Source organism: Salmo trutta, chromosome 19 (assembly GCF_901001165.1).
Source record: "Salmo trutta chromosome 19, fSalTru1.1, whole genome shotgun sequence".
NCBI lineage: Eukaryota > Metazoa > Chordata > Actinopteri > Salmoniformes > Salmonidae > Salmo > Salmo trutta.
In genome coordinates this window covers 54,308,424-54,333,992 of record NC_042975.1, presented here as the reverse complement: position 1 = coordinate 54,333,992, position 25,569 = coordinate 54,308,424, and the positions used below count along the sequence as shown (strand labels likewise).

Here is a 25,569-nt window from a genome sequence, read left to right as displayed (position 1 = left end):
CTACGGAGCGATAGTCATTTAGTTCAGTTATATTTTCTTTCTTAGGTACAGGAACAATGGTGGGCATCTTGAAGCATGTGGGGACAGCAGACTGGGATAGGGAGAGATTGAATATGTCCCTAAACACTCCAGCCAGCTGGTCTGCACATGCTCTGAGGACGCGGCTAGGGATGCCGTCTGGGCTCGGTTAACATGCTTATATGTCTTACTCACGTCGGCCACAGAAAGCCCACAGTCCTTGGCAGCTGGCCGCGTCGGTAAAAGTGGGTGAAAAAGGAGTTTAGCTTATTCTGAAGGAAAACTTTGGTGGTCGCTACGTGGCTGGTTTTCCCTTTGTAGTCCGTGATTGTCTGTAGACCCTGCCACATACGTCTCGTGTCTGAGCCGTTGAATTGCGACTCCACTTTGTCTCTGTACTGACGTTTTGCCTGTTTGATTGCCTTACGGGGGTAATAACTACAATGTTTGTATTCTGACATATTCCCAGTCACCTTGCCATGGTTAAATGCGGTGGTTCGTGGCTTTCAGTTTTGCGCGAATGCTGTCATCTATCCACGGTTTCTAGTTTGGATAGGTTTTAATAGTCACAATGGGTACAACATCTCTTATACATTTCATGATAAACTCAGTTCAAATTTCACAAATCTATGGGGTCCTGCACATTGGAGGGTGGTTGGGTGCCTATATTGGGCTTATGGCTCCAATATATATATATATATATATATATATATATATATGTGTGTAATTGTCAAATGATGTCTTGCCATGATTTTAACCTTTATTTCTCATGAGTGTTGATCAATATTTTGGCTATGCAAAATATCAAATAAATGTCTGATAAATGCAATTGTGTATTGCTGCTGTTTGTCTGATATCCAACAGTTCATGATCAGCTCTGTTGACCATGAGAGCATTTTGCAGAGAAAATGGGGTGAGGTATACTATTTAGGCTCAGAATGACACGTGGCCCATTGTTTCCCTTGTTACCTGGCAACGATCACTAGGGTGCTTCCAACAACTGTCAGTCAAGGCGAGCTCATGAATATAAGCTCCTCGCCCACTCAATCTGTTCATTCAGGCTTCCTGGCAGTTAGAGATGAAAGAAAAGCTGCCGTTTCTTCAATACTGAGCATCTTAATAGTGTAAAAAATATTATGGGTCATGTTTTGGTAATTCAAAGGCAATTTTTATTTGGGATCTTTAATCAGAGTTATAACATGGATAATCAACTATATTGAGCAACAAGCGGATTTATTTTCTAGAGGCGATGGTCGGGGGGCCAGAACATAATTACAAATAATTTGTAGACTGCAAATTGACTGCAAGAAGCCCAAACAGATATTATTGACTAAAACATAAGAATTTCAAACCTTGCTTACCATCACGTCCCTCTATTATATATGGGAATACTTGAACAGATTTCTTTAATTAAAATCACTAGGAGCTGATTTCTGGTGTTTTTACAGTCTTATGTCCACCAATCTAAAACATGTATTTTTAAATAAGCTTCTTTTTTTTGCTCAGAAAACTTGCGGGGCTAAATAAAACCACCTGTGAGCCAAATTCGGCCCGCCAGTTGGGGAAACCTGAGTTATAGGAAACATTACCACTGCTGTTTTAAAAGGTCCAATTTGTATTTTATGACAACACATGAGCCTTTTCATATACATTTGATTTGTGAGCTTAATCATATACATTAATAAAGAATAAGAAATGAAAAGCACTTGAATTTAGTTTTGACAAAAATCATCTTTATCTATGCTCATTTATTTCAGAATGAAAGAGTCTGATGAAGTCACTTAGCTAGGTAGGTGCAATATGCTATCTTTGGTCTTGACCATTTGATTCCTGTCATTGGGTTTGTCTTTTTCTATGGTCCTTTCTATGGACCGGATAGGGTATCAGACGAGCAGGGAGATGAGCCATGTTATCAGTGTGTTTCCCTCCACAATGGCTCCACTGGCTGGGTTGAAGCAGCGCTCCAGATCACACAGACTATGTAGGCTGGCCTCAAACGGAACCTGGCACACAGAGGGAGGGAATCATTTCACAAGAAATATCTGCATGTCTAACAAACTTAACAGGGTAAACGGGTAACAAAAATGCCATGGAAGAGGCATAAGATCAAATGTTTCACACATTCAAGCCATAGTAAAACATCTACAGTACAGTATGTTGTAGGTTTGTGTAAGTGTAACGGACATGTTTAGTGTCCTCTGTGTCTCTGTAAATGTGTGACTACATGTAGCGTGCTGTTCCCTGATTATTGTGTTAGGATGTTCTGGGACTGCTCTCAGGGAGGGGACTGATAGGACAGAAACAAGGGAACACATTCTTACTTTGGCCCAACGCTTAGAAACTATGTGTGCAAGGTCATGATCAGCCTATTGCACCCTGAGAGCAGAGATGCCTAGTTTGTGCATGAATATAAAGAGTGCTGAAGGGAGAGAATCCCTACAGAGCTTCTTGCAGACTTGTACTTTGAGTATTACGTTTGTTGTAACCTCTCCAGCTGTGATAATAAAGATCTGTTCACTTAACTTTGACTGAGTCCTTAGTGGTAATTTCAAGTTAACCCTTTACCGGTATGTGAACTTTGGGGGGTGTTGAATTAGTGTGTGGTGTGTTTAGTCTACCTCAGTGAGAACAGCTGCCTCTGAACCAGGCTGCAGTAAGTCCTTTATAGCAGCACAGCAGCACCTGGTCTGCTCCTGTAGCATCTGAAACAACCAACCAACACACAAAACATGTACTCATTTACAGGTAGATTCACTTACATGCACGTTTGACCAGTGCTTAATTTGTAAATGGGGAGGTGACGGAACTAAAGTGAGCACTAGAGGGGGGTGACCTGGGGAGTACTGAGGTACTGGAATGCATGAAAAGAAACACCTTTATAATAAAGCATTGCATGCATATCATCACATTTGCGTAGTGGTATAGAGCAGTAGAGTAGAGGCACTTACAGAAGTTGCACACATGAGGAAAATTTCTAGTAGCCTAGGGTCTTGGAAAATGTTGGCCTTCTATAAACGCATTTCATATATTCTATGTAATTTTAGATGACTGGAGACTTTAGCAGAATATTTTTTAATACCACACAAATTATCGAAATGGCAGGCTACTTTGACAGTGACCAAAACGACCTTGTCTTGAATCGATCAATAGCCTAGGCCTAGGTGTGTGGAAACAGAGAGCAGAGCAGACGAGAGATCATGGAAAGTGAATCTCATTCTAGTTATGTGAGAGATACTGGCGCGCTTCTCACACAGCCACGGCCATGCGTTGGTCTCAAACATAGATTACAATGTTGCGCAAACAATAAATCCGGGCTTGCCCAATCCAAATCAACTCTTAGAATATTAGGCCTGGGCTGAAGGTCTACTTTTTCACATCACGTTTTTTTTGTGGGGGCAGGAGAATTAACGAAGAAGCAACTTGAATGATTTTTAGTCGCTTTTATTAAAATGTTTACATTGCAAAAAGTGACAATTATTTTTCATGGCACGAGAAGTAACGGATCCGGCCAAATAGGTTCCGCAACAAAACAGTCCAAAACGGAGAGGTGCCGGATCCTGTTGCGTCAGTATCCGGCTCAAATGAAACACTGCTGTTGACAATTCAAGTCCATTTGAGACCTTTTTTACTATTCTTTTCAGAAAGTGTATCCAGAAGTGTGTGGTCGGAAAATCCCTGTCCCCATTGCATTAACGTGCAGTGGCGTAAAGTAACTAAGTAAAAATACTTTGAAGAAGGGGAGAGTGGGGTATGTTGAGCCATTTTTACATTCAGCATCAGGGAAATATAGTATTCTTTCTTTCTACATACAGTACCAGTCAAAGGTTTCGACACACCTACTCATTCCAGGGTTTTTCATTGTAGAATAATAGTGAAGACATCAAAACTATGAAATAACACATATGGAATAATTAAATATATGTTATATCTGAGATTCTTCAAAGTAGCCACCCTTTGCCTTGATGACAGCTTTGCACACTTTGGCATTCCCTCAACCAGCTTCATGAGGTAGTCACCTGGAATGCATTTCAATTAACAAGTTGTGCCTTGTTAAAAGTTAATTTGTGGAATTTCTTTCCTTCTTAATGCGTTTGAGCCAATTAGTTGTGTTATGACACTATAGGGGTGGTATACAGAAGATAGCCCTATTTTGTAAAAGACCAAGTTCATATTATGGCAAGAACAGCTCAAATAAGCAAAGAGAAACGACAGTCCATCATTACTTTAAGACATGAAGGTCAGTCAATGCGGAAAATTTCAAGAACTTTCCGTTTTTTCAAGTGCAGTCGCAAAAACCATCAAGCGCTATGATGAAACTGGCTCTCATGAGGACCGCCACAGGAAAGGAAGACCCAGAGTTACCTCTGCTGCCGAGTATACGTTCATGAGAGTTACCAGCCTCAGAAATTGCAGCCCAAATAAATGCTTCACAGAGTTCAAGTAACATACACATCTCAACATCAACTGTTCAGAGGAGACTGTGTGAATCAGGCCTTCATGGTTGAATTGCTGCATAACCACTACTAAAGGACAACAATAATAAGAGGAGACTTGCTTGGGCCAAGAAACACGAGAAATTGACAGACTGGTGGAAATCTGTCCTTTTGTCTGATGAGTCCAAATTTGAGATTTTTGGTTCCAACCGCCGTGTCTTTGTGAGATGCAGAGTAGGTGAACGGATGATCTCCGTATGTGCGGTTCCCACCGTGAAGTATGAAGGAGGTGGTGTGCTGGTGACACTGTCTGTATTTATTTGGAATTGAAGGCACACTTAACTTATTATGGCTGGATGGCAGTATTGAGTAGCTTGGATGAATAAGGTGCCCAGAGTAAACTGCCTGCTACTCAGGTCCAGAAGCTAGGATATGCATATTATTAGTAGATTTGGATAGAAAACACTCTGAAGTTTCTAAAACTGTTTGAATGGTGTCTGTGAGTATAACAGAACTCATATGGCAGGCAAAAACCTGAGAAAAAATCCAACCAGGAAGTGGGAAATTGAGGTTTGTAGTTTTTCAATTATTGGTCTATCCAATATAGTGTCTGTGGGGTCATATTGCACTTCCTAAGGCTTCCACTAGATGTCAACAGTCTTTAAAACCTTGTTTTTTGAGGCTTCTACTGTGAAGTGGGGGAGAATAAGAGCTGATTGAGTGAGAGGTCTGCCAGATGGGCATGAGCTTTAGTCATGTGCAGGCCCGTGAGAGGTAGCTGAGTTCCATTGCATTTCTAAAGACAAAGAAATTCTCCGGTTGAAACCTTACTGAAGATTTATGATAAAAACATCCTAAAGATTGATTCTATACATCCTTTGACATGTTTCTACGAACTGTAATGGAATTTTTTGAGTTTTCGTCTGGCCTGCGCGTCGTGAATTTGGATTTGTGAACTGAAGGCGCGAACAAAAAGGAGGTATTTGGACATAAAGGATGGACTTTATCGAACAAAACAAACATTTATTGTGGAACTGGGATTCCTGGGAGTGCATTCTGATGAAGATCAAAGGTAAGTGAATATTTATAATGCTATTTCTGACTTCTGTTGACTCCAACATGGCGGATATATGTATGGCTTGTTTTTGTGTCTGAGCACCGTACTCAGATTATTGCATGGTGTGCTTTTTCGGTAAAGCTTTTTTAAAATCTGACACAGCGGTTGCATTAAGGAGAAGTTTATCTAAAGTTCCATGCATAACACTTGTATTTTCATCAACATTTATGATGAGTATTTCTGTAAATTGATGTGTCTCTGCAAAATCACCGGCTGTTTTGGAAGTAACTGAGATTTTTGGATATAAATATGAACTTTATCAAACAAAACATACATGTATTGTGTAACATGATGTCCTATGAGTGTTATGAAGATCATCAAAGGTTAGTGATTCATTTTATTTCTATTTCTGTCATTCGTTTTATCGTTTCAGCTGCCAGAAAAGCGACCCAGTCATTAAGTCTTTTTGTTCTGTATCTATGGATGTGACCCAATCGTTCATTCTAAATGTTCTATTGCCATACTGGCTGGCAACGTTCTTATCCCTTGCTTGCTAGTTAGCCAATTAGCTAATTTACAGTCACGTCAAACAGTGTAGCCAGACTAACAACAAAGTAGCTGCATTTGCAGCTAGGGAGATAATATTTAGATGCTTTTTATAGTGGAGATCAAGTTTATAAATTGTCTGGCTGGGCTGATGAGACAGTTGATTGCGCAGTGAGATGGAACAGAGTAAATAGGCATTTCAACGTCATTGTTTTGGCAGGTGCCAACTTGTGGAATAGATGCCAGCTGGAATGCGGTTTTAACTAATCCGCATCCAGGATTAGACCCACCCGTTGTATAACTTTAACTCACAAACACAATTCAACACAATCACAATCACTTTTGTGTTTATTGAAGGCAGTGGGCCCTTGTCAATTATGTTGCCTCTGGTGTCCGGCATGATAGATGTTGCCGTTTCTTGAATGACTTGAAATAATGAAGTCCCAGAAAAAGGAAGTTGAGTTTAATTCATGGAATGGTGGCGTGGTATATTTTATATATTAAATGCATGCCTACATTCAGATATAGATCTCTCTGTTTAATAGCACGTACCTGCTCTTCTATTTCTTCACCAGTTGTCTGGGACAGGGATGTTGTTTCGATGTGTTAATTCGTAGGCAAGTTCTCTGCATTTGAGGTTACTAAGCCTGTGAAACTGGTCTGCAAGATTCTTGGTATGTTTAGCAAGCTCAGACTCCATGTCATCAGACTTTGTTTCCCTCTGTTACACTATCATAGCCTCTCTTTATCAAGCTCAGACTACATGTCATCAGACCTTGTATTCCTCTGCTACACTACCATAGCCTTTCTTTATCAAGCTCAGACTCCATGTCATCAGACCTTGTATTCCTCTGCTACACTATCATAGCCTCTCTTTATCAAGCTCAGACTCCATGTCATCAGACCTTGTGGTCCTCTGCTACACTACCATAGCCTCTCTTTCGCACAGGTACATCATTTACATTTTTTGTCAATGTAGCTCTTTAGTTATATTCAGTAAAAAAAATTCATCCCTTGCTGCTGCTCGAACGGAGTCTTACCTTCTCTCACTTCCTTGGCTGCTCTTTCAAGAAACTCAAGGGGGGCTAGACTACTGATTGATTTACGTTTATATACACAGGGCATGATGATGTCAGCAATGTACCAATAAAAATACACTATCTTGAGTTCACATGCATGACAAATTGCAAAAATATTATGCATATTGTGCCTGATTCCAATTTAGGAATTGATGCCTTTCCTACGCACTTCTCAGCAGTTGGTATTAAAATTTACCTTCTGAAGGTAAGTAACAGGCTTTGAAGGCCTGGTTCCCTTGCGCACACTGAATAAATGTCATTCAACTGCTGAAAATCCCCCCATTGCTGGCCAACAGATTTTCTTGTGGAGTTTTCATTAAATAGGGTTTTTAGTGTATTTACCTTAAACCATCCCTTTAAATACAGTGTACCTTTAATTAGAAATCTGTCGACAGACGAGAATACAATGAGAGAACAGGTCCAGAAAATATCGATCCCTGAAAGAAATCAATCCAAATATAGTTTTAACACCAATTGGTAGATTAAAAATACTCTTGTAGATTATTTAGGCAAATTTTAGGGTTAGGAAAGTACGTATGAATCATTAAAAAAATATTTTTTTTTCTGGAGAGCCTTTACGCACAACATATACAGTGCATTCGGAAAGTATTCAGATCCCTCAACTTTTTCCACATTTTGTTACGTTACAGCCTTATTCCAAAATGGATTAAATAGTCCCCCCCTCATCAATCCACACACACAATACCCCATAATGACAAAGCGAAAACAGGTTTAGACATTTTAGCAAATCTGTTAAAAATAAAAACAGAAATACCTTAGGTTGGAGTCATTAAAACTCGTTTTTCAACCACTCCACAAATTCCTTAACCTCTACGGGCCACGGGGGCAGTATTGAGAATTTTGAAAAAAATATGTGCCCATTTTTAACTGCCTCCTACACCAACTCAGAAGCTAGGATATGCATATTATTAACACATTCGGATAGAAAACACTGAATTTTCTAAAACAGTTTGAATGGTGTCTGTAAGTATAACAAAACTCATATTGCAGGGAAAAACCTGTGAAAAATAGATTTAAAAAAATGAGAATTTTGTGACTGTACTATTTAGTGTCATTGTTTTAAAGATACCACAGTGAGAAAGGATTCAGTTCGCAACTCCTACTGCTTCAACTAGATGTCAACGATCTTTAGAAAGTTGTTTGAAGCATCTGTCATGAATACAGACCGAATTAGAATGCTTACAAGTTGACACGTCATCACTTCATTTTTTGCGCCTGCGCATGAATCTGAGAAGAGTGTCTTTGTCATAATCGTTTATTCTAGACACTTGATAGGTTGTGTGAAAATATTACTGATGTTTACTGATGTTTCACGTTAAAAATGGACCAAAAGATTAATGCTAAACAACGTTTGACATGTTTGAACAAACATAAATAGATTATTTACTAGGTTTTTTTTAGCTTTTCGGCGTGACTTTACACTGCCCACCTCATTTTGTGGGAGCCTACTGAACGCTAACTATTTGGACATAAATTATGAACTTTATCAAAAGAAACCACATTTGTTCTGGACCTGGGATCGCTGGCAGCGCCTTCTGATGGAGATAATCAAAGGTAAGGGGATATTTAGAATGTTATTATCGATATTAGATGATGCTAATGCTAACGGTATAGCTTAGCTTAGCTTATAGCTTAGCTTATGTTGTTAGCATAGTACCCAGTTTATAGCAAAATGTGATTTCCCAGTAAAGTTATTTTGAGATCTGGCCATTCGGTAGCAATTACGAGATGATAATATATTATTCTTTGAATGACAATATTATAATTTACCAATGTTTTCGAATAGTAATTCCGTGATTTGTAATGCTGGATTCACTGGGAGCATTCGAGCCGAAAAAAATTCTGAATTTCACCGTGACTGTAAATGCTGTTTTTGGATATAAATATGAACTTGATGGAACTAAAAATGCATGTATTGTCTAACATAATGTCCTATGAGTGTCATCTGATGCAGATTGTCAAAGGTAAGTGCATAATTCTAGCTAGTTTTCTGTCTGTTGATGCCCTTCTTTGAATTGGCTAAACATTACACGCAGCTATTGTCAATGTACTCTCCTCACATAACCTAACTTTATGCATTCTCCGTAAAGCCTCTGAAAATCGGACAGCGTGGTTAGATTTAGGAGATATATCTTTCAAATGGAGGAAAATAGTTGATTATTTGAAATGATTACTCTTGCAGTTTTGAATTCCCCGCCATGGTCACATGACAATGAATCCCAATACCGGGATAAGATCCTGCCCCCTGGCCTCAACAGGTTTTAACAAACTTATAGTTTTGGCAAGTCGGTTAGGACTAGAGGTCGACCGATTATGATTTTTCAACGCCGATACCGATTATTGTAGGGCCCAAGACCTGCTACCGATTAATCAGCCAATTTTTTTGGTTATTTATTTGTAATAATGACAATTACAACAATACTGAATGAACACTTATTTTAACTTAATATAATACGTAAATAAAATCTATTTAGTCTCAAATAAATAATGAAACATGTTCAATTTGGTTTAAATAATGCAAAAACAAAAGTGTTGGAGAAGAAAGTAAAAGTGCAATATGTGCCATGTGTCAGGTCCTGACCAGTATAAGGGGTTATTTGTTATTGTAGTTTGGTCAGGACGTGGCAGGGGTGTGTTTGTTTAGAGTGTTTCTGGGTTTTTTGGGATATGTTCTTATTTAAGAGGGGTATTTGTTTAGTGTTTCGGGTTTGTTGGGTTATATTCTTGTTAGTCTATTTCTATGTTAGTTCTAGTATGTCTATTTCTATGTGGTGTTTGTTGGGTTGACCTTCAATTGGAAGCAGCTGCTCCTAGTTGCTTCTAATTGAAGGTCCTATTTAAGAGGGGTGTTTTTCTATGGGATTTTGGTGGGTAGTTGTTTCTTGTTTAGCTGTGTGCCTGACAAGACTGTTTTCGTCATTTTTTTTTGTTCAGTGTTCATTTATTTTAATAAAGAAGATAATGAGCATTCACGTACCCGCTGCATTTTGGTCTAATCATTACGACGGCCGTGACACCATGTAAGAAAACTAACGTTTAAGTGCCTTGCTCAGAACATGGAAACTGGAAAGCTGGTGGTTCCTTTTAACATGAGTCTTCAATATTCCCAGGTAAGAAGTTTTAGGTTGTAGTTATTATAGGAATTATAGGACTATTTCTCTCCATACGATTTGTATTTCATATACCTTTGACTATTGAATGTTCTTATAGGCACTTTAGTATTGCCAGTGTAACAGTATAGCTTCCGTCCCTCTCCTCACTCCTACCTGGGCTCGAACCAGGAACACATCGACAACAGCCACCCTCGAAGCAGTGTTACCCGTGCAGAGCAAGGGGAACAACTACTCCAAGTCTCAGAGCGAGTGATGTTTGAAACGCTATTAGCGCGCACCCGCTAACTAGCTAGCCATTTCACATTGGTTACACCAGCCTAATTTTGGGAGTTGACAGGCTTGAAGTCATAAACAGCGCAATGCATTGCGAAGAGCTGCTGGCAAAACGCACAAAAGTGCTGTTTGAATGAATGCTTACAAGCCTGCTGGTGCCTACCACCGCTCAGTCAGACTGCTCTATCAATTCATAGACTTAATAATAATATAATAAACACACAGAAATACGAGCCTAAGGTCATTAATATGGTCGAATCCGGAAACTATCATCTCAAAAACAAAACTTTATTTTCTTTCAGTGAAATACGGAACCGGTCCGTATTTTATCTAACGGGTGGCATCGCTAAGTCTAAATATTCCTGTTACATTGCACAACCTTCAATGGTATGTCATAAATACGTAAAATTCTGGCAAATTAGTTCGCAACGAGCCAGGCAATGAACGCAAGAGAAGTGACACAATTTCATGTAAGCAGGCAATATTAACTAAATATGCAGGTTTAAAAATATATACTTGTGTATTGATTTTAAAGAAAGGCATTGATGTTTATGGTTAGGTACATTGGTGCAATGACAGTGCGCTTGTTAAATCATCAACCGTTTGTCGAAGTAGGCTGTGATTCGGTGAGAAATTAACAGGCACCGCATCGATTATATGCAACGCAGGACACGTTAGATAAACTAGTAATATCATCAGCCATGTGTAGTTAACTAGTGATTATGTTAAGATTGATAGTTTTTTATAAGATAAGTTTAATGCTAGCTAGCAACTTACCTTGGCTTCTTGCTGCCCTCGCGTAACTGGTAGTCAGCCTGCCATGCAGGCTCCTCGTGGAGTGCAATGCAAGGCAGGTGGTTAGAACGTTGGACTAGTAACCAGAAGGTTGCAAAAAACAAATCCCCGAATCCCCCCTGAACAAGGCAGTTAACCCCCGTTCCTAGGCCGTCATTGAAAATAAGAACGTGTTCTTAATCTGACTTGCCTAGTTAAATAAAGGTGTAAAAAAAAAAAAAAAAAAAAAACGCAAATCGGTGGCCAAAAATACCGATTGTTTTGAAATCGGCCCTAATTAATTGGCCATTTCGATTAATCGGTCGACCTCTAGTTAGGACATCTATTTTGTGCATGACACAAGTAATTTTTCCAACAATTGTTTACAGACAGATTATTTCACTTATAATTCACTGTATCACAATTCCAGTGAGTCAGAAGTTTACATACAGTAAGTTGACTGTGCCTTAAAACAGCTTGAAAAATTCCAGAAAATGATGTCATGGCTTTAGAAGCTTCTGACAGGCTAATTGACATAATTTGAGTCAATTGGAGGTGTACCTGTGGATGTATTTCAAGGCCTACCTTCAAACTCAGTGCCTCTTTGCTTGACATCATGGGAAAATCAAAAGAAATCAGCCAAGACCTCAGAAAAAAAAAATGTATAGACCTCCACAAGTCTGGTTTATCCTTGGGAGCAATTTCCAAACGCCTGAAGGTACCACGTTCATCTGTACAAACAATAGCTCGCAAGTATAAACACCATGGGACCACACAGCCGTCATACCGCTCAGGAAGGAGACGCGTTCTGTCTCCTAGAGATGAACGCACTATGGTGCGAAAAGTGCAAATCAATCCCAGAACAGCAAAGGACCTTGTGAAGATGCTGGAGGAAACAGTTACAAAAGTATCTATATCCACAGTAAAACAACTCCTATATCGACATAACCTGAAAGGCCGCCTCAGCAAGGAAGAAGTCACTGCTCCAAAACCGCCAAAATCCAGACTATGGGGACAAAGATCATATTTTTGGAGAAATGTTCTCTGGTCTGATGAAACAAAAATAGAACTGTTTGGCCATAATGACCATCGTTATGTTTGGAGGAAAAAGGGGGAGGCTTGCAAGTCGAAGAACACCATCCCAACCGTGAAGCAAAGGGGTGGCAGCATCATGTTGTGGGGGTGCTTTGCTGCAGGAGGGCCTGGTGCACTTCACAAAATAGATGGCATCATGAGGCAGGAAAAGTATGTGGATATATTGAAGCAACATCTCAAGACATCAGTAAGGAAGTTAAAGCTTGGTCGCAAATGGGTCTTCCAAATGGACAATGACCCCAAGCATACTTCCAAAGTTGTGGCAAAATGGCTTATGGACAACAAAGTCAAGGTATTGGAGTGGCCATCACAACGCCCTGACCTCAATCCCATAGAAAATTTGTGGGCAGAACTCAGTTACACCAGCTCTGTCAGGAGGAATAGGCCAAAACTCACCCAACTTATTGTGGAAAGCTTGTGGAAGGCTACCCGAAACGTTTCACCCAAGTTAACCCAGCCTTCCCTGTAGCTCAGTTGGTAGAGCATGGTGTTTGCAACACCAGGGTTGTGGGTTCGATTCCCACGGGGGGCCAGCACAGAAAAAAAAATGTATGAAATTGTATGAAATGTATGCATTCACTACTGTAAGTCACTCTGGATAAGAGTGTCTGCTAAATGACTAAAATGTAAAATGTAAATGTAAACCAGTCTGGGCTAGGGGGCAGTATTTTCACGGCCGGATAAAAAAACGTACCCGATTTAAACTGGTTACTACTCTTTCCCAGAAACGAGAATATGCATATTATTAGTAGATTTGGATAGAAAACACCCTAAAGTTTCTAAAACTGTTTGAATGGTGTCTGTGAGTATAACAGAACTCATATAGCAGGCAAAAATCTGAGAAAATTCCAAGCAGGAAGTGGCCTGTCTGACAATTTGTCGTTTTTCTTTCTAGTCCCTTTCAAAACTACAGTATCTCTGGGGTTACGTTGCACTTTCTAAGGCTTCCATTGGCTCTCTAAAGCCTTCGGAAAGCGGATTGAGGCGTCTCCTGTCTCTGGGCAGAGTATGGTAGCTCAGTTTGTCAGTGGTCTGCCTGGTGACAAAGAGAGTGGATATGCGTGTTCACGCGACCATGCTGTTTTTTCTTTGCCTCTTTGAATGAATTGTCCGGTTGGAATATTATCACTATTTTACGAGAAAAATACCATAAAAATGTATTTTAAACAGCGTTTGACATGCTTCGAAGTACGGTAAAGGAACATTTAGAAAAAATTTTGTCTCGAAATGCGCTCGCGCGTTACCCTTTGGATAGTGACCTGAACGCACAAACAAAATGGAGGTATTTGGACATAACTATGGATTATTTGGAACAAAAACAAAATTTCTTGTGGAAGTAGCAGTCCTGGGAGTGCATTCTGACGAAGATCAGCAAAGGCAATACAATTTTTCTAATAGTAATTCTGAGTTTAGTGAGCCCCGAAGTTGGCGGGTGTCAAAATAGCTAGCCGTGATGGCTGAGCTATGTACTCAGAATATTGTAAAATGTGCTTTCGCCGAAAAGCTATTTTAAAATCTGACATGGCAATTGTTATGTATTTTGTCAACGTTTATGGTGAGTAATTTAGTAAATTCACCGGAAGTTTTGGGTGGGAATGCATGTTCTGAACATAAATGCCAATGTAAAAAGCTATTTTTGGATATAAAAATGAACTTGATTGAACAAAACATGCATGTATTGTATAACATAATGTCCTAGGACTGTCATCTGATGAAGATCAAAGGTTAGTGCTTCATTTAGCTGTGTTTTGGGTTTATGTGACATATATGCTTGCTTGGAAAATGGCTGTGTGATTATTTGTGGCTATGTACTCTCCTAACATAATCTAATGTTTTGCTTTCACTGTAAAGCCTTTTTGAAATCGGACAATGTGGTTAGATTAACGAGAGTCTTGTCTTTAAAATGGTGTAAAATAGTCGTATGTTTGAAAAATTTTAATTATTGCATTTGAGGTTTTGTATTTCGCGCCACGCTCTTCCACTGGCTGTTGAATAGAGTGGGACGGTGACGTGCCACCGAGCCCATAGAGGTTAAACAATTTAAAGGCAATGCTACCAAATACTAATTGAGTGTATGTAAACTTCTGACCCACTGGGAATGTGATGAAATAAATAAAAAGTTGAAATAAATCATTCTCTCTACTATTATTCTGACATTTCACATTCTTAAAATAAAGTGGTGATCCTAACTGACCTAAAACAGGGAATATTTATTAGGATTAAATGTCAGGAATTGTGAAAAACTGAGTTTAAATGTATTTGGCTAAGGTGTATGTAAACTTCCGACTTCAACTGTAAGTATTCAGACCATTTGCTATGAGACTTGAAATTGAGCTCAGGTGCATCCTGTTTCCATTTCCCTGTGGCTCAGTTGGTAGAGCATGGTGTGTGCAACGCCAGGGTTGTGGGTTCGATTCCCACGGTGGGCCAGTACAAAAAAAGATAAATAAATAAAAAAATGCATGAAATGAAATGTATGCATTCACTACTGTAAGTCGCTCTGGATAAGAGCGTCTGCTAAATGACTAAAAATGTCAAATGTAGATTGATCATCCTTCAGATGTTTCTACAACTTGATTGGAGTCCACCTGTGGTAAATTCTATTGATTAAACATGATTTGGAAAGGCACACACACCTATCTTTCGAAGGTCCAACAGTTGACAGTGCATGTCAGAGCAAAAACCAAGCAATGAGGTCGACGGAATTGTCTGTAGCACTCTGAGTCAGGATTGTGTCGAGGCACAGATCTGGGGATGGGTACCAAAATATTTATGCAGCATTGAAGGTCCCCAAGAACACAGTGGCCTCCATCATTCTTAAATGGAAGAAGTTTGGAACCACCAAGACTCTTCCTAGATCTGGCCGCCCAGCCAAACAGAGCAATGGGGAGAAGGGCCTTGGTCAGGGAGGTGACCAAGAACCGGATGGTCACTCTGACAGAGCTCCAGAGTTCCTCTGTGGAGACGGGAGAACCTTCCAGTAGGACAACCATCTCTGCAGCACTCCACCAATCAGGGCTTTATGGTAGAGTGGCCAGACGGAAACCACTCCTCAGAAAAAGGCACATGACAGCCCGCTTGGAGTTTGCCAAAAGGCACCTAAAGGACTCTCAGACCATGAGAAACAAGATTCTCTGGTCTGATGAAACTCAGATTGAACTTTTTGGCCTGAATGCCAAGCGTCCCCTCTGTAGGAAACCTGCCACCATCCCTACGGTGAAGCACGGTGGTGGCAGCATCATGCTGTGGGGATGTTTTTCAGTGGCAGGGACTGGGAGACGAGTTAGGATCGAGGGAAAGATGAACGGAACAAAGCACAGAGAGATACTTGATGAAAACCTGCCCCAGAGAGCTCAGGACCTCAGACTGGGGTGAAGGTTCACCTTCCAACAGGACAACAACCCTAAGCACACAGCCAAGACAACGCAGAAGTGGCTTCAGGACAAGTCTCAATGCCGTTGAGTTGCCCAGCCAAAGCCCAGAATTGATCTCGGTCGAAAATCTCTGAAGAGACCTGAAAATAGCTGTGCAGCAAAGCTCTCCATCCAACCTGACAGAGCTTGAAAGAATGCAAAGAAAAATGGGAGAAACTCCCCAAATACAGGTGTGCCTAGCTTGTAGCATCATACCGAATGCACTGTAATATTTACCTTTTACTCAAGTATGACAATTGAGTACTTTTTTGACCACTGTACATTCAAAACCATTACTTTTACTCAAGTAGTAACTTACTGGGTGACTAACTTTTACTTGAGTTACTTTCTACACTGAACAACAATATAAACTCAACATGTAAATGGTTGGTCCCATGTTTAATGAGCTGAAATAAAAGAGCCCTGAAATGTTCCATACACACAAAGAAAGCTTCCAGTATTTCTCTCAAATGTGCACAAATGTGTTTACATCCCTGTTAGTGAGCATTTCTCCTTTGCCAAGATAATCCATCCACCTGTCAGGTGTGGCATATCAAGAAGCTGATTAAACAGCATAATCATTACACAGGTGCACCTTGTGCTGGGGACAATAAAAGGCCACTTTATAATGTGCAGTTTTGTCACGCAACACAATGCCACAAATGTCTCAAGTTTTGAGGGAGCATACAATTGGCATGCTGGCTGAAAGAATGTCCACCAGAGCTGTTGGCAGAGAATTGAATGTTCATTTCTCTACCACCTCCAACGTTGTTTTATATAATTTGGCAGTATATCCAACCGGCCTCACAACCGCAGACCACGTGTAACCACGCCAGCCCAGGACCTCCACATCCGGTCGTCTGAGACCAGCCACCCAGAACGCTGATGAAACTCTGGGTTTGCACAACTGAAAAATTTCTGCACAACTGTCAGAAACCGTCTCAGGAAAGCTCATCTGCGTGCTCGCCGTCCTCATCAGGTTCTTTACCTGACTGCAGTTTGGTGTCGTAACCAACTTCAGTGGGAAAATGCTCACCTTCGATGGCCACTGTCACGCTGGAGAAGTGTGCTCTTCATGGATGAATCTCGGTTTCAACTGTACTGGGCAGATGGCAGATCATCGTGTGATCAACGTTGATTAGAGTGCCCCATGGTGGCGGGGTTATGGTATGGGCAGGCATAAGCTACGGGCAACGAACAGCATTGCATTTATCAACAGCAATTTGAATGCAGAGATACATACCGTGACGATATCCTGAGGACCATTGTCGTGCCATTCATCACCTCATGTTTCAGCATGATAATGCAAGGCCCCATGTCGCAAGGATCTGTACACAATTCCTGGAAGCTGAAAATGTCCGTTCTTCCATGGCCTGCACACTCATCATACATGTAAACTATTGAGCATGTTTGGGATACTCTGGATCGATGTGTATGACAGCGTGTTCCAGTTCCCGGAAATATCCAGCAACTTCACACAGCCATTGAAGAGGAGTGGGACAACATTCCACAGGTCACAATCAACAGCCTGATCAACTATGTGAAGAAGATGTATCGTGCTGCATGACGCAAATGGTGGTCACACCAGATACTGACTGGTTCTCTGATCCACGCCCCTGACTTTTTTTTAAGGTATCTGTGACCAACAGATGCATATCTGTATTCCCAGTCATATGAAATCCATAGATTAGGGCGTAATGAATTTATTGCAGTTGCGTTTGTTTTTGTTCAGGGTAGTAAGATATGACACTTGAGTGTTTTTTCCATCACTTTTAACATGTGTGAATGTGGAGTACAAGGCCTGTCAGAGCCGTTACCAGCAGCACACAGACCTGTATGTGAGGGCTGGAGGTAGCAGCCTTGTCTGGGATCTTGGTGCGGCGTTGCCTCTCCATCTTGGGGCTGGGGGAGGAGGGGGCGCTACTGGCAGTAGGCGGAGAGGAGACGTTACCCCCAACACAGGCTGAGGCCAGCTGAGCATGGACTGCACACAGTCTAGAGGAGAACACATGGGGTGGTGCTGGTGGTCACAGAGGTTACATTACATTTAGTTACCATATAACATTCATTTCATTTAGTTAAATACGGTTGGTCAATTCAACTAAAGTAGATAAGACAAAAGGGTTCTGGAAGAGATACAGTAATAATTATTACAGATGGAATGGATACAGATGTGGCCAGGTCCATATCAACTTCCAGCTCCTAAACTAACCATATTAGCCACTCGTTAGACGCTACAATATGGTGATAGCTCCATCTCACCCCTAGCACCTAGGCTGCTGTACACGGAAAGCAGTTACCTACTTCGCCATGCTGACGAGTTTCTGTCCACACTGCAGCTCTATGACAGTGCAGGCTGTGGCCCTCATGGCCGAGAGTGGCACTTTGTTTAGCCCAAACAGCAGCATAACCTGACAAACACAGAGACAAAAGGAGAAACACGGTCAAAGACAACCTGTTTGACATGACAATAAGTGACAAGGAGTTGGTAAGATAGCACAAGGTCTGAGACCAGGCTAGCTCATTTTATGGTTGATGAGTGTCTGTATGTGTTGTGTATTGTACCGTATCCGTGTCTTCTTGGGTGGGGCTGAGAGCAGGCCGGTGCCACTGAATACACAGCTGCTTCCTGTCAGCAAAGGACCAGGGGTACATCTGAGCTCCCATAGTGCCTCTCACCGTAGGACACATCTTTAACACAAACACACAAACAACATCAACATACAGCAGCATTCAATTCACACCTCAACTGTGGACAACCCCAGAAGGCAGCCTTCAGATTCAAGGTGAAGACTGAAAATCCTGGATAAATGGTTATTGGACTGTCTACATACATTACTAGCCAGGGCTGAATCCTAACTTGAATAAACATCCCAATACAAGCCACAGTATATGCATGCATCTCTTCAGGATTCAGCCCATAGTGTCTATTAGTGTGTGTACCTGTATAATCTGTGGCTGCATGATGATTTCAGTGGGGGGTTCAGGGGCGCAGCAGGTCTCTCTGTAGCCCACCATGTGGGAACAGAAGAAGGTCTGGAGCTGAACCAACCTCAGCGCCAGACTACTGTCTTCTGACTGGGACACCAGGCCCTCCACACACTGGGGCACCACTGGAACACACACCCACGTAGGCAAGCATGCACGCATACACACACGCAGATCAACATCTCTGAACGTCAGTTAACAAAATTATTTACTGTGAAACCGGGGTAGTGTACCTGGGCGCATGGCGATGTGCTGCAGGTTGAACAGGTGTTTGTAGTAGCGGGACAGGTGGACCCATGTGAGCTGTGAGCGTTTCCTGCTGCTCAGCCCAGGATCAAGCTCTGGAGACGAGCTGGAGACAGTCCTCACCATCACATCTATCCCTCCTGGTAGTCACACAACACACAGACAGACATTACAAATATGGTAACCAGCACTGTTACGATTTCCATAAAGAAAAGACATATCTCCTTTCCTTATAAAGAGGAGAGAACATTACAGAACCGCTAACAATGAAGATCACAATCTAACACGAACATGGGCACGAACCACACTATTGTAGCCACTTTTATAATGGCTGTTATTGTAAGACAAGATGTAGCCCTGGCTAAAGGACAGAATGGTTGTAGTGGGGATGTTTGTTTACCACAGGGGTTGAGCAGGTCGTTGGAGGCAAATTCAGGCAGGAGCTTGAGGGAGATGAGAGGCAGGTGTCCTCCTTTAGCTCCGGTACTACCACACAGCTGGCTACATGTGGTCATGGCTTCAGACGCCTGAGGAACACACACAACATTAGAAGTGTGTGTGTGTGTGTGTGTGTGTGTGTGTGTGTGTGTGTTCAGTCTATTTACCTTAGTAGCAGCTCGGACAGAGACCCAGTAGAGCAATAAGTAGGCCTCCCCTGGAGTCAGGCCTCTGTTCAGAGTTGTCCTGATACGCTTCCAACCTGGATGCTGAAAAAAGACAAACACACGCCATGATGTAGGCATACACACACACACACAGTCCTCTCCAAAGAAAAATACTGCCCCGCGGAACCACAATTGAATGTCTCATGACACAGACAGGTACCTTCAGTATGGCATTTTTAGGTGGTGAAGGTGGGACGGGGTTCTGCTGGTCCTGAGGTGCTGGGCTGCTCTGCTCCCACTGGTGCAAGTACACTAGCGCCATCTCCAGATAACACTTACGGATCAGCCTGACACACACACACATGCTTTAGTCAAACAAGCACACTGGTGTTTGAGGAGGTCCGTACACTACTCTCAAAGATGATCATTCACACTAGTGTAGATGACTTACTGTAGATTGTGACTCTGGGACAGAGAGATATTGATGCTCTCCAGTAGTGTCAGAGCAACTGTCTGAGGCTGGAAGTCACTGAGAGACATCAGACAGCGCTCCACCATCCCTGGAGACACACCAAAAATAATCTAACTAACAAGGTCACTCTGACATTCAATGAGTAGATGCACACATACATATTTAATCTCATGATTGAATAAGGTTGGAAATAAATGTTTTACCCTTGCAGTAGAGGATATCAGCCTCCAGCTGTCTGTCTCTGGTAGCACATGCCTGGGAAACGAGCAGGGCTGACTGCAGCACCTCCTGAGCACACTCCCAGGGATGGCTGGAGGTCGACAGGCTGGAGGAAGGGGCGCTGGTCATGGCCTGTACAGCCAAGCAGTGACCTGTTCAGAACAGATAGAGACACTGATTAAGTGGTTGTTCATAAGATTGGTACTTGAAAATGTCAAACCTACCTGTATGTGGACCTATGTGCATTACAGTTACTGGGTAGAAACTTTTGAGAACTATGGTACAGTATGAATCATACCCAGGCGCATGGTGGCCTTGGCCAGTAGTGGGAGATGTGGGAGGTAGATGTTAGAGAGACCAGGGGCTGGAGGGAGGATTACTCTGCCTCCCTCTCCCAATGACACACTCTCCCCCAACACACACAGCTGAGAAGAGACAATACACACACATTAAGACAAATCAGTGTTCCGACTGTAATACAGGCAGTAAGTTAAGTTAATCGAGGAACAATGTAAAGGAATAATGAACAAGAGTGGTGGAGAGGAGAGATGAGGACTTATTTGTTAACCATACTTTGAATCTAGCCTGTTGTGGTACAGAAAAAAGAGAGAGGAGAGTTAAGAAAATAAGACTGTGGTTGGAGTCGTGAGAGGAGAAAGATGTTGGAGGGACTATGTCTGACAGACCTGTTGCTGTAGTAGTTTCTGTGTGAGCAGGTGTAGGGCCTGGCTGCCTGTCCCTCTCAGATCACTGAGCAGTAGAGTGGCCTGGGCCAACGTTACACTGGAGCCAGGAGGCAGACAGGAGTGACCCGACAGAAGATTCACTGCCTCCTATAGTACACAACACATTCATAAGTCTACTTGTATGTGTAGATTAGCGTATACACTAGTAAAGAATGTGAGTATAAATATGTACTGTAAGTGATTGAGTGATCGGGAATTATAGAAAGATTATTACACAGACTAACCAATATTATACAGACTTGATCAATTGTAATGTAGTGTTGCACGGTATACCAGAGATTCTGATACTACAACATGAAAAATGGTTCAGTACTAACATTTTTGTTAATTAATTTCGGTACTTCTATCGTGTCTCTCGTCGTACAGAGATTGAGAGGACCACGTGTGTCTAGTAATTTGTCTGAAATTTCTCAAGTTTACTACTGAATGTTCGTAGTGGTAGGCTAGGTTTCCTATAGTAGACAATGGGAAGTCAGCTGACATAGCGTGAAACACTTGAAAAGCAAGGAGTTTGAGAGAAGACAGAGAGAGTTATAGGGCCTCTGCAGCTAATTATGATTTACATCACTCATTCTGAACGTTGTTGACTTCCATCCATTAATTATCATTATTACCTCATCAGTCTCATTCTGAACATCATTGACTTCCATCCATTTATTATCATTATTACCTCATCAGTCTCATTCTGAACGTAATTGACTTCCATCCATTAATTAGAATTTACCTCATCAGTCTCATTCTGTACGTTGTTGACTTCCATCCATTAATTATCATTATTACCTCATCAGTCTCATTCTGAACGTAATTGACTTCCATCCATTAATTAGAATTTACCTCATCAGTCTCATTCTGTACGTTGTTGACTTCCATCCATTAATTATCATTATTACCTCAGTCTCATTCTGAACGTCGTGGTATCCTATAAATCTGCACAAACCCTAGTCTCCATGATGAATCAGCGATACACAAATTGGATTCATTATTTATTTACTAACTAAATAATCACACAGAAATACATAAACACACACATAGTACAGTCGTGGCCAAAAGTTCTGAGAATGACAAATATTAATTTTCCCAAAGTTTGCTGCTTCAGTGTCTTTAGATATTTTTGTCAGATGTTACTATGGAATACTGAAGTATAATTACAAGCATTTCATAAGTGGCAAAGGCTTTTTTACAAAAACTGTTCCTGGATGGTTGGGAGAAGTTGCTCTCAGAGGATGTGTTGGTACCATTCTTTATTCATGGCTGTGTTCTTAGGCAAAATTGTGAGTGAGCCCACTCCCTTGGCTGAGAAGCAACCCCACACATGAATGGTCTCAGGATGCTTTAGTGTTGGCATGACACAGGACTGATGGTAGCGCTCACCTTGTCTTCTCCGAACAAGCCTTTTTCCGGGTTGCCCCAAACAATCGGAAAGGGGATATATCAGAGAAAATGACTTTACCCCAGTCCTCAGCAGTCCAATCCCTGTACCTTTTGCAGAATATCAGTCTGTCCCTGATGCACTCACACCTGCCTGCTGCCATTCCTGAGCAAGCTTTGTACTGGTGGTGCCCCGATCCTGCGGCTGAATCAACTTTAGGAGACGTTCCTGGCGCTTGCTGGACTTTCTTGGGCGCCCTGAAGCCTTCTTCACAACAATTGAATCGCTCTCCTTGAAGTTGTTGATGATCTGATAAATGGTTGATTAGGTGCAATCTTACTGCAGCAATATCCTTGCCTGTGAAGCCCTTTTTTGTGCAAAGCAATGATGACGGCACGTGTTTCCTTGCAGGTAACCATGATTGACAAGAGGAAGAACAATGATTCCAAGCACCACCCTCTTTTTGAAGCTTCCAGTCTGTTATTGAACTCAATCAGCATGACAGAGTGATCTCCAGCCTTGTCCCTCGTCAACACTCACACCTGTGTTAACGAGAGAATCACTGACAATGAGTCAGCTGGTCCTTTGTGGCAGGGCTGAAATGCAGTGGAATTATTTGGGGGGAATTCAGTTGATTTGCATGGCAAAGAGGGACTTTGCCAATTAATCTGAAAACTCTTCATAACATTCTGGAGTATATGCAAATTGCCATCATGACAAACTGAGGCAGCAGACTGTGAAAAATTAATATTTGTGTCCATTCTCAAACCTTTTGGCCACGACTATATAGTATTGACAGTTAACATAATGCAATGATGACGTCCCTATTGGACTAACCCGATATGACGGCATGTTAGACAATGATACGTCCCTATTGGACTAACATGATATGACGGCTTGTTAGACAATGATACGTCCCTATTGGACTAACATGATATGACGGCTTGTTAGACAATGATACGTCCCTATTGGACTAACATGATATGACGGCTTGTTAGACAATGATACGTCCCTATTGGACTAACATGATATGACGGCTTGTTAGACAATGATACGTCCCTATTGGACTAACATGATATGACGGCTTGTTTAGACAATGATACGTCCCTATTGGACTAACAGATATGACGGCTTGTTAGACAATGATACGTCCCTATTGGACTAACCCGATATGACGGCTTGTTAGACAATGATACGTCCCTATTGGACTAACATGATATGACGGCTTGTTAGACAATGATACGTCCCTATTGGACTAACCCGATATGACGGCTTGTTAGACAATGATACGTCCCTATTGGACTAACCCGATATGACGGCTTGTTAGACAATGATACGTCCCTATTGGACTAACATGATATGACGGCTTGTTAGACAATGATACGTCCCTATTGGACTAACATGATATGACGGCTTGTTAGACAATGATACGTCCCTATTGGACTAACCTGATATGACGGCTTGTTAGACAATGATACGTCCCTATTGGACTAACCGGATATGACGGCTTGTTAGACAATGATACGTCCCTATTGGACTAACATGATATGACGGCTTGTTAGACAATGATACGTCCCTATTGGACTAACATGATATGACGGCTTGTTAGACAATGATACGTCCCTATTGGACTAACATGATATGACGGCTTGTTAGACAATGATACGTCCCTATTGGACTAACATGATATGACGGCTTGTTAGACAATGATACGACCCTATTGGACTAACATGATATGACGGCTTGTTAGACAATGATACGTCCCTATTGGACTAACATGATATGACGGCTTGTTAGACAATGATACGACCCTATTGGACTAACATGATATGACGGCTTGCTAGACAATGATACGTCCCTATTGGACTAACATGATATGACGGCTTGTTAGACAATGATACGTCCCTATTGGACTAACCCGATATGACGGCTTGTTAGACAATGATACGTCCCTATTGGACTAACCCGATATGACGGCTTGTTAGACAATGATACAACCCTATTGGACTAACATGATATGACGGCTTGCTAGACAATGATACGTCCCTATTGGACTAACATGATATGACGGCTTGTTAGACAATGATACGTCCCTATTGGACTAACATGATATGACGGCTTGTTAGACAATGATACGTCCCTATTGGACTAACATGATATGACGGCTTGTTAGACAATGATACGTCCCTATTGGACTAACATGATATGACGGCTTGTTAGACAATGATACGTCCCTATTGGACTAACATGATATGACGGCTTGTTAGACAATGATACGACCCTATTGGACTAACATGATATGACGGCTTGCTAGACAATGATACGTCCCTATTGGACTAACATGATATGACGGCTTGTTAGACAATTGATTATACGTCCCTTATTGGACTACAACATGTATGACGCGCTTGTTAGACAATAAAGGGGGGGGGCGCACAGAGCGGGAGAAGAAGAGACAAAGGAAGTCAACTATCGTACATCCAGTTGACTAATACTACTCATTGTATAAATTGTGATATTTCTACACAAAGAATGATCCTCTTTTTTGCAGTGGTATTGAGTTATAATTTTGGCATTGGTATAGTGATACTAACCTGGTATTACCTAGGTCCAATTGTTGGTTTATCGTGACAGCACCTATTGTAATGTGAGAGTGTGGTTGTTAGCTACCTGTAGCAGTGAGGTGCTGTGTTCTCGCGGGGCAAGTCCTCTGTGTGTGTCTAGTCTAGCCCCTTGGAGGAGAAACCAGGGCTCTTGGTGTCTGGATCTCCCCCACACCTCAGCCTCCTGTAGACCCTCCTTCAACAGCTTGGTGGCCTCCACACTGCTATCCATACCTACGTACGTGTACACATACACACAGGATAGTGTATAAGACACGCACATACCTAAATGTAACCTGTCCCGCCTTTTGTAAGATACATACAGGCATAACGGAAAGTTTTCAGACCCCAGACTTTTTCCACATTTTGTTTACGTCATTTTTTCCCCCCTCATCAACCTATACACAATACCCCATAATGACAAAGCAAAAACTGGTTTGTAGAAATGTTTGCAAATTTATAAAAATACAAAACTGAAGTATTCAGACCCTTTATTTAG

At 41.6% G+C, this 25,569-nt stretch overlaps 1 protein-coding gene across 1 annotated transcript; it reads right to left on the bottom strand.

Moving 5' to 3' along the window:
- Positions 1-1,164: 1,164 nt before the first annotated feature.
- On the bottom strand, positions 1,165-25,155 carry LOC115154999 (cilia- and flagella-associated protein 54). Its single transcript, XM_029701764.1, has 15 exons — positions 25,138-25,155; positions 21,039-21,185; positions 20,651-20,777; positions 20,337-20,504; positions 20,113-20,221; positions 19,882-20,008; positions 19,662-19,763; positions 19,457-19,583; positions 19,044-19,196; positions 18,766-18,935; positions 18,388-18,513; positions 18,127-18,233; positions 17,655-17,817; positions 2,637-2,720; positions 1,165-2,021 (listed from the first exon to the last, which is right to left on the bottom strand). Exons 3-15 carry the CDS (start codon positions 20,658-20,660, stop codon positions 1,902-1,904), a joined length of 1,566 nt encoding a protein of 521 aa, XP_029557624.1. The 5' UTR covers positions 20,661-20,777; positions 21,039-21,185; positions 25,138-25,155; the 3' UTR covers positions 1,165-1,901.
- Between the last annotated feature and the right edge of the window lie 414 nt (positions 25,156-25,569).